Genomic DNA, 10,372 nt, shown 5'->3' with positions numbered 1-10,372 from the left:
TTTAATCGTTCGATGATTTCTTAAAAAAATCTCTTCCACAAGATTTTTGTTTTTATGTTTCTTCGACAATGAAAAATTAATATAATATTATATTATATATAGTTCACATTAGCCATTATAGTATATTTTCGTTTCCAGTAATAGAGACTTGAGTGCACAACGTTAGCCAGATGTGATTTAAGGATGTTGTATCCTTCAAGAAAAAGCAATTTTTTCAATCCTCTTAACATTGAAATCTATATTATTATTAAATAATTTACCGGTTTAGGTTGAAATACATTAAAAAATAAGAATGATTTTGAAATAATTTTATAAAAAAATACCTGTTGTTCAATATTTTACAAAAAACAATAACATCTAAACATTTTTCAGAACATAAAATAAATATCACGTAATTTTCTTGGATTATCAACATATAGTTCTGTTTTAGGTTCAAGTCTTATACAACAAAACAATAAAAAAAATACTAGACAATTTAGTTTTTTGTAACTCATTATACATAGATAATAAACATATCATATACAAACATGTTAGGACAAGACACTTAGCGTCTCTCGGCTTTAAGACTTGAAATGCAACTCGGGTGCGTATTTAAAGATGCATGTCGTGACCTCATTCCCAAGCTCGCAGGGCGTTTGGTGGTTGTGATTCACCTGAAAAAATTATACGTTGAAATTGAGATTTATTTCTGTATTATCTTGAAAATATTTTGCCGTTTTTCTCAGTCCTGAATTGGAGATTAAGTTTGTTTTGAAGAGAATCGGCTTAAAAGCGTTGAGATAAACGCTACTATTGTTTTTGTAATTGTAAGAAAAATGTTGAAGAAGTAAATAGATGTTTGTAGAAATCGTAATCGTCTCTTTGGGTTTTGCCTACACTTTCATATGTGTATAGGCGTGTATGTATGTAAGCTATTAGGAACGTAGATTCCCTCTTTTAAACTTAGAAACCATGTCGATTTCCCAAAGGAGATCGGCAGATTTCGTACAGCTTAAAGTTTGTGTTGTTTCGTAACAGAATTTGTACCACTTATTAAGGGGACTAAGTCACTTATTTTTATTTGGGAGTATTATTTTTAGAAGTCCGGATTAATTAGAAAGTATTTGTTTATTTAAATAATAATTTTTGGTCTATGGCTTATATTTGTTGACAACTAAAGAAAAAGAAAATCTCATGAGACGTCACTGTTAGTCTGACGTCTACGCATCCGCTAATTTGGGGTTATTCCACTTAACTCCAAAAAAACGTTCCACTTTAACTCCAAAACAGTTCTAATAAATATTTTATTTAAATATAATTCATTCCACTTTAACTCCAAGAAATCAGCAGAAGTAGAGTCAGCAGCTTAAAATATTTAGCCATACGGATGACATGGATGCAGAGGGAGCAGTTCGAGTCGCTGCACTACGCGCAGGTGGGGCGCGCGAGGGCATTCCTCGCCACCGTGCGTTCTTCCTTGCCGGCGCTTGTTTGATTGGCGCTTACGATTAATAATACATTTAAAAATTCCAGTCCAGAACATCCCAGTCACTAGGCTCCAAAAAATAAATAAATCCTTCAGAGGTCAGTGTGTGCGATTCTACAATAAAATCCCGAGTGAAATTCAAAATTTAAGTCTCAATAAATTTAAGTTATTAGTTAAAAGTAATTTATGTCGTAAGGGATATTATACTATTAAAGATTATTTAGATGATAACAAAGCTTGGGACTGTGCTGCTTCTACCAAGTCTATTTCAAAATAATGTATTACAATTTGATATTATGACATTGTTATTAATTTGTTATATTTCATTATTATGACATTGTAATTAATTTGGAAATATTGACATTTAAAAAGAGCAAGCCGTGAGTTTCTTGCCGTTTCTTCTCACGAGCAACAGCTTTTCCGAAACGGTGGTAGATAAAAAATATTTTGACGATTTCAAATACTTGTTAAAGTTTATGAAATAAAGAATATTTGACTTTGACTTTGACTTTGAATATAAGAATATAGGTATATTATGTTAAAAAACTTATATCTTATACATTAAAACCTGCACTATTTATTTTATTTTAACTTAGCTAAGTAAGAAATTTAATTTTTATTTAGAACTTTATTCTAATATAACAGCTTAATCCCGTCCTTGACTTTCAATCTTTTCACCAGGATAGCACTTTTGATCCTACGGTGTTCGTTTTTGAGGACGATGAACTGACTAACCTAATTATAATAACTTAAATCAAAATTACTGGTTTGTGAAAAATTACTAGGACGTTTGGTATATGGGCTTACACCAAAATATCGTCAAGATATAATTTTTGCTGCTGACTCTACAAAAACTCTTTTGGAGTTAAGTGGAATTGATGTAGGGAAATATTTCAATCTGTAAATTTTTTTTTGAATGAAATCGTGACTCTTTCAAGCTTATGTCTGATATTTTTTCTTAGATTCCGAAGTATTACATAATCATATAACTAAACGCTAATTTAAGTGAAAATAATGAGATAGTTTTATCCAGATTATTCATTTCTTCCTTGGTTTCTGACTACTCTCGTGGGAAACAGACGCGTTTTATATGCATGTGTATATATGTGATCGAAACGGCCACTGATCATGCGTTAGTTTGTAATTTAAAAATATGATTTTGACATTATCTCGAATCCAACACGATTGGTTTCAAATTCGAGTGTCAATAGTAAGCCAGCAGGTAAGAAATATTGGTGGCAGCTGTCAGCAACTCAGTTAAACTGGGTCAATAACTAAAGGGGTTATGTTTTAATCATCCAATTTCTACTTCCCCATAGACTTGGAGTGTCTATTTATCTTGAACGAGTGTGAGCAAATGGAATAAGCTTTTAAGTCAATTTTGGTGAATTTGTGTTTGTAATGTTCTCGAGTTGAATTTATATTGTATTGGTGATAATTTGATGTTTGCAGAAATTTGTTTCAGATGAACGAATCGTGTGATAGAGGATATGGACAGATAAAATGGTTGACGAGTTCTTACCCGTCAACCATTTTATTACATACCTTTTGGTTATGGAATAAAAAAAATGTGCCGGCACGATTACCTTGAAAATATTTCAGTAAATAACGAATTGTATGATATTACTGACCATTTAGGGTTTGAGTTAAGCAATATTTTTACCGTAAAGGAGGAAACTAAATCATTTTTTTTTGTATATTTTCACCGATTACTCCGCCTTTCGCGGATGGATTTTTAATATTTTTTATTGACAGTTAATTATTGTTGGTGTAGAGGCGGCTTAAAACATACAAACATACATGAAATCACGCCTTCGTCCCCTAGGGAGTGACCAAAGGACGCCATTGGTTACGATCCTTACATACTTCGTTTGTTTCATTCACATCCATACATACATCTTTTCATACAGGACATGAACATAATCTTAAAACAATCCAATATACAGGGTGTAACAGACAGCCTACCAAAAACGAAAAAAAATGACTTTAGACACGATTCTGGTGCTTATGGCGTTGAAAATTTTCATCGGTTGTTTCTTGATTTTTCCGATTTTTTATGCGTTTTTCTTTATTTTTTTTGGTATTATTTCGTTAATACTACACAATGCAACATGAATATGAAAAAAAAATCCGTCATATTACTGTTTTTCACAAAAAACAGCAATGGATAAAAACAACGTATAAATTCGCTATCAGCTGTGCGCGGCCTACGACACCGCGCCGGCGGCGGCCGGCCGCGACGGTCGACGTCACGCCGCGTACCTACGCGCGCCACACAGACACGATTACGCACACAGCCGTCAGCCTCACACTCACTAGTATGCAGCGTTACTTAGTAACGTTTGTTCTATGTTAAAAATGAAAATTACATAATTATCCCGCTCTCCGATAAAAGGTAAATTCATAAGATTTTAAATGTGTGATATCTTATTATTACACGTACAAATACATACAGAACGACAAAAAATCCTATTGATATTCTTTAATGCTATAAAAATCTCTAATAAACAATTTAACATGTATTGTCGCTTTGTTCCATTTGTTCTTGCAAAATTCTATTCGATATTTACACGCTCATTCATACTTCATACAAGCGCGGTGCGACTCGAAAACGTCGCTTAGGTAACAATACCGCGCAAGTTAAATTTGACATGTTTCCAGGAGAGATAAAAAACTGATTATTATCTTTGAAATACTTCTGACATGTGTACTGAATACATAAATAGGTAGATATTAAGTTCGTTTAAGATTGGACAATTTAAAAAAAAATTAACGTCATTCGATGCCCGCTGACAAAATCTATCCAATGAAGTATAAAACGTCATATGACTAATTTTCGACTTACGCGGTATTGTTACCTACCTAAGCGACGAAAAGTAGATGGCCGTAGTGACGCGTGACGCCGCGACCGCGCGTGGATGTTACATAGATGGGATGCGACAAAATGGATGCTAAGGAATTTTCCGGGGATTATGAATTATGATAAGTTAGTTTCTCTGATAAGAATATTAATGGATATTGATTGTTATCATTGTTATGTACCTACATTTTTTATGGTTTAATTAAATAAACGTTTCGTGTTTATTTTATTTACTTTAAGCTGATTTTATGTTATAAATATCAAAGTATTTTAAACTTACATCAATAGTGTTTGTAATGTTATTCGGTATTTGAATAAAACTACAATGCAACCAGTAACAACTGTGACAAGTAAAAATAGTAATGCCACATCAATATTTTATTGAATCTAATCTCTCGCTGGGACCCTAACTCGTCGCTCGTCACCAAATCGGCGGCGCGCGTGCGGACGGCGCGGAGGGAGCGGGTGGCGCGGGCGAGGGGCGGCGCGAGAGAGCGGAGAGGCGCCCGCGCCGGCGGCTCTCTTTGATAGTTCGAGCAATTCGCTCGCGGAAGACGGAAGCTCTTCACCGGTGTCGTTCGTTATGTCCTATTCGTCGTGTCGTGTGTGAACTGTTGTTTATTATTACTTGTTATTGTTCCGGTTTTGAGTTGTTAGTGTTTTTATTTGTTATTATTTTTGTTGTTATTGTTTTCGAAGTGCAGTTGTGTTCGTAAATAGGAAGAAATGTTGATGTGTTATGTATGGTGAAGCACGTGGAAGTGCACGGCGTACTCTGCACCTGTACGTCCGGATCCAAAGGTACTCAAACTCTCGCCATACACCAGGTATTTGCGTGTTGATAGACATTGATAACAATTTGTTTTAGCACTTTCTTATTATTGGTTACATTTTGCTATTATTGTTTGATTTCACGTAAGCCAAGTAGGTACCTACCTACTTACAATTTTACTATGAGCTATTGTAACATACGGGCCTACTTACGATACCATAAACGATACATAAGATTGTTATCTAATGATAGGGTTGCATACTAGTGAGCGTATAGACGTGGTGGTACGCGTACGTACCTACGACGCGTCGCGACATGTCGTCGCTCAGCGCGCCGCCGCCGCCAGAAGTCTCGTAGGCATGCGCGGAGATACATCGCGTTGTTCACTATACATTGAACGCTCAAAAATGACTAACTCGGGAACCAATCATTTCCGAGAAATATCGTTGGAGTAAATTTCGCGCATACAGTGTCACAAACTTACCAGTAAAGTTTTCGGTTAGCTGTCATTTACACCCTGTATAGCAATCTATCTTTGCCTGTTCAAAAATATAACATAAAAATAGAAAATAGAACTTGTAAAAATATACTCTGAAGCAAACTAATTCGTTCTAAGTAGAGATATACTGGTAGAATTTTGTTAGCTTTTTCAAGGTTTTGCTTTTTCCCTTTGTCCTATTTTAAATTGAAGTAATTAATCGTGATCGTTCTCATATTTTTAATTTAGAAAACAAGTAATTTTGGATTTTCTTTTAATTGAACATAAGCTGTCTCATTAATGCTGATTTTTTGTTTCCCCTGAAATTTGTTTATTTTCATTTCTGTTGCTTTGTTGTTCGGTGGTAGCTGTTTAGGACTCTTTGATTTTTAGAATAGAATTAAGAATAATGTTTGGGCTAAAATAGAATTACACTTGAGTGCAATGGAAGGGTTCTGTTGACCCGAAATGTTGTTACATAAAAATTAAATTTAATTAATAGTTCTCTTCCAAAAAGTACATAGTTACATAGGGTTAACAATGTAAGTATGTACTTCTTCTGGAAATAAAAGTAAAGTAAAGTTTTCAATAATTCAAATAGGTGATTAAGAAAGGACTGAGGTGTTTGACAGTGATTTTAAAACATTACTTACCAAAAGCAATTGTTAAGAATGTTTGCTTTGTCAAATTATTTCAACCTCATAATATCGAGTTCTTTAAAATCCCTTCATACTTCATGCCTATACAATCAAATGAAAAAAATACAAACCTAAGGTCAACATAATTTTTATAACAGATAATAATACTGTGATTATTTCAGTGTGTTTCAGTAATTCAAATAATCACAGTATGTTTTTCATAATTCAGAATATGACTTTTTTATCTTTAAAGACTACTCCCGCACTAAGAATTGCTATTGTGTCGGACTTTTACAAACAACGGACACAAAGTACAACCAGACCCGAAACAACTACTTGTAAATCTCACAAGTAATTATTCCGAATTGGAATCAAACCCACGACCTCCTGACTCACTGGTAGTGGCTTGGCCTACAGATAAAAGTAACATACCTACCCCGGAAAAAACTAAAACATAACAAAATCAACCTCGTCCCTTTCACATCACACGCTGGTGTTCCAACTAAAACTATTTGTGTCGTAAATATTTACCTCTCTGTCACAATTCTCAGACACTGTTTTCATGTGTTCCAATTTCTTTTTGTTTGTGAACACTAGCGGCGTCACGGCCGTCATGAAGCCGGTTCTCGAATATTTGTTGTTTTTTATTATACCGATCTGTGGAAATAAAAAATATTAAGATCAATTGCTACACCAAACGCATTATTTGCGACATAATTAAATGGGATTTTTGGCCCTTTTCTCCATTACAATTTTCTGGATATTAAGTCAAGATGGTTATATTAAGTCGAATACTGACAGATTTTTTTACACATTTGCTGTCAATTTATGTATAGATAGGTTATCTAACTCTTATCCAGAAGCTGTAAAAATAGGCTAAATGTTTTGTTCAAATAGGTTTGGCATTTAATTCATCCTTTAGATAAATTGACAAAATCTTATTCGACGTATTTGTTTTTACACAGAAAAAAAAGTATTGTAACAAAAAACTACTCGTCTCTAATTTAGTCAAATGTTCTTAAAATAAAACTATCTTAAGAACAATCTGTCGTAAGTAACTAAAGTTACCTTTTCCAAAAGACATTTGATAATGCAAGCTGATGTCTCAGGATACGGAGGTTCTTCCCTGAGCTTCTCCACGTCTTCAATAGTAGCGTTGACATGATCCATACATGAATGTGCTGTAGCTATCAGGGATCGCTTTATGATTTCAGCGAAGTGACTGTCTGCAAGAAAAAGTAATAGTTAAGATAACAAGGATATTGTCGTTCATAACTGCACGTTTGGCGCAGCGGTTAACGTGGTCACCTCCTCGCCGCAGTAACCATAGCAAATCTCACCCAGGACAAATATTCGTGTGATGAGCACGAGTATTTGTTCTGAGCCTGGTTGTAAATATATCTGTATAAGAATGTATTTAGAAGAATATAAGTATGTTCATCAGTTATTTGGTTACTATAGTACAAGCTCTTAAGTTTAGAATCAAATGACCGTGTGTGAATTGTCCCAAAATATTGATATATATTTTTTTTATTGAGAGTATATATACTATACCTTCACTATTTTTTTTTATTGTAGCGATTGTACACAAAACCATAAAACAGTGCGTGCGAATTTACAAGACAAAAAGCTACGATACGAATTGCAGACATGCACTAGGTTCAAAAAAATATTTTCATCGAATTTTATTTGGTTTCTCAATCCCACAGTTTGCTTTTATTCTAACTAGACTTCACGAAATATATATCATATAATATTTTCAAAATAACAAAAATCTATTTCCATAATAATGAGTTCCATATTTCTACGCGTAACCCTTTGTACTCTAATAAGTCTAAAAGAAAAAGAAATTCGAATCTCATTTTTCTTTGCAAAAAGTTTTTCGTAAGTTGTCTAATACTAAGAATTCTTCAACATATTTTGCTTTCAAGCTTACGTACGGTAAAGGTCTTTTACAAAAATAGTCCTGTGATTTAACATCTAAAAACCTGTTATGGAACAGTTATTTAATAATAAAAGCTTACAGCTTTTAAGGTTTTTTTTGTTCGTATTTTAATTGTTATGAATAATTAGTTAGTTTCGCTCAAGTTATGTATTTCGGTTTTCAAGGAAATACCGTTAATTGAGTTACAAAAAATCTATTATATTATGACAATGTATTTAACCCCAACAAAACAAAAATATTGCTGTCGTCCGATTTACGCAAAACACTTGCGCAATAAATTATGTAAGTGCAAGTGTTAACTTTGTGCAAAACTTATTCTATAAAGAAGAAGCAGCTGTCCAGTAGGTACAATATATTTTTTTTTTATCAAATATGTGGATTACTTGGATAAAGTTATTGTTCAAATCTGATTTGCGCAAAATAGCTTACATTGCGCATGTAAATTGTCTCGTGTATGATCAAATTACTTTTCATTTTCTACGAAAGTAAAGCGTTCCTGTAATTTTGTTAAACGACTAAGTTCTAAGTTCTTGGAATTTTGCTCTCTCGTTAATAATGTTTGTTTTACAAGGATCTTCAATGCTACACAATGTTCTAAATCGATCAGGTACAAGACAAGTTATAAGCGATTCAATATTTTGTATGCTTATTTTAACAAATAATGAAATTTATTTTTTGGGAACCACAAAACGTTTCTTCTCTTTTCGATCTACTTGTGTACAATTTGTGAAGACTAATACACAATATCACGCCCTTTTTCCTACAAGGCTAGACACAGACCAAAAAACGCCACTTGTTACGATCCTTACTAATTAATAATGAATATATCCGTAGGTACTAATAATAAAAAAGTAATATGTATGGTTTTAAAATTTCGATTCACTTTATTGTTTGTAAGAGCATAGTATACAAATATTTAAAAATCCTTTTGTAAATGTTAGCAATTTAAAACTTAAAAATTATTTTTTCTAAAGCTCCGCTAATCTGATTTTGTTCTATATATTTCATTTTCTTAGAATGTCATCTCTTTTCCGTCGTGGGTAGTAATTAATTTACTTTGAAAACTGCTGTTTGCCCGACAACTTTTGATTGAGTGTTTCCCAGAATAACCGGGAGTGACAATAATTCCGACTTTTATTACGATAATATCTGTATTGAAGAAAGGCTGAATTTTATCGCGTGTTCTGTTTAGCACATTCACATTCTAAAGAAAGTATCTCCACTAAAAAAAATGATTTTGCTTTGAGTTATTATATTTAATTTTAAACAAAATATTTGTTGACTTGCTGTCCTTGGTTATAATAACATGAAATTTATTTAATGTTGGTCCAAAAGAGTCTGTTTTTATTGTCTACATTTGTCATAAAAGCACAATAATCATCATGCCAATTTTCAACTACATATTTTAATTTCCATTTCATTAATAAATAACTGATTTAATTCACAAAAATTCTATCAACCCAAAATATTTGTTTCAAAATAACATCCACATACCTTTTTCATGGTCTCCAACCACATTATTCAAAATACTAGCGACACAAAGCAGAATTCCATATCGATACGCGTACATTTTGGTCGACATGCCCAAATAAAATAAAGTTCGGAATAATGATGGAAATAATTTTGCAGTGTTTAACCACAGTGGTGACAGATAACATCTTTCCGGCTATGCCATTTTACGATTCAATGATTTTATGTATTTGGTTAATATTTTTTTCCGACGCTAAGCCATCAGCGGTTTACTCTGTCGGTTTGCCGAATTGCTTTTTATAGCTTTCGGAGATTAGATTGCTTCTGTTGTTAGTATTATTCGGAAATCATTTGGTATTTGTTTCAGTGGATAGGGAAGTATTTTCCTTGTAAGATCAATTTTCTTAATGTCGTAGGGATATTTGTGGTATAAGCGGCTTAGCGTAGTCGTTCGTTTGTCTATTGGCATGAATGCTAAACTGCCTTTGGTATATTAAGTAAGTAGATTTATTTCAAAAAGATAGCGTTTATATTTTGTATTGATATCATATTTAGTCTCACATATTACGTTAGAGAGTTTACCTTGTTCTTTGATAGGCCAGAGGATTTTGTCATTAGTTTTCCAGAAGCACTATTAAAATAAGACTAAAATACTTATTGCTTGAATTCTCTCCCTGCTAGGCTCTGTAGTACTCGTAATTCGTCGACCAGAAAGAGTGTAGAAAGATGACAGAGAACCTAAAA

At 33.2% G+C, this 10,372-nt stretch overlaps 1 protein-coding gene across 1 annotated transcript; it reads right to left on the bottom strand.

Moving 5' to 3' along the window:
- Window positions 1-411: 411 nt before the first annotated feature.
- Window positions 412-9,737, bottom strand: Obp56i (Odorant-binding protein 56i). Its single transcript, XM_076126211.1, has 4 exons — window positions 9,653-9,737; window positions 7,282-7,439; window positions 6,745-6,870; window positions 412-653 (listed from the first exon to the last, which is right to left on the bottom strand). The coding sequence occupies exons 1-4, from the start codon at window positions 9,726-9,728 to the stop codon at window positions 561-563; spliced, it is 453 nt and encodes a 150-aa protein (XP_075982326.1). The 5' UTR covers window positions 9,729-9,737; the 3' UTR covers window positions 412-560.
- Window positions 9,738-10,372: the final 635 nt, after the last annotated feature.

This window comes from Anticarsia gemmatalis, chromosome 18 (assembly GCF_050436995.1).
Source record: "Anticarsia gemmatalis isolate Benzon Research Colony breed Stoneville strain chromosome 18, ilAntGemm2 primary, whole genome shotgun sequence".
In the NCBI taxonomy this organism is placed as follows: domain Eukaryota; kingdom Metazoa; phylum Arthropoda; class Insecta; order Lepidoptera; family Erebidae; genus Anticarsia; species Anticarsia gemmatalis.
Note: the sequence above shows the minus strand (reverse complement) of the source record. Positions and strands in the feature narration are given on the sequence as shown.

Excerpts from the sequence above, each read along its gene's own strand:
- Obp56i (XM_076126211.1), bottom strand. The coding sequence starts at position 9,728 with ATGTACGCGTATCGATATGGAATTCTGCTTTGTGTCGCTAGTATTTTG. Across the intron at positions 6,871-7,281 it reads TCAAATGTCTTTTGGAAAAG|ATCGGTATAATAAAAAACAA; the intron begins GTAACTTTAGTT and ends TTATTTCCACAG. Across the intron at positions 654-6,744 it reads CTGAGAATTGTGACAGAGAG|GTGAATCACAACCACCAAAC; the intron begins GTAAATATTTAC and ends TAATTTTTTCAG.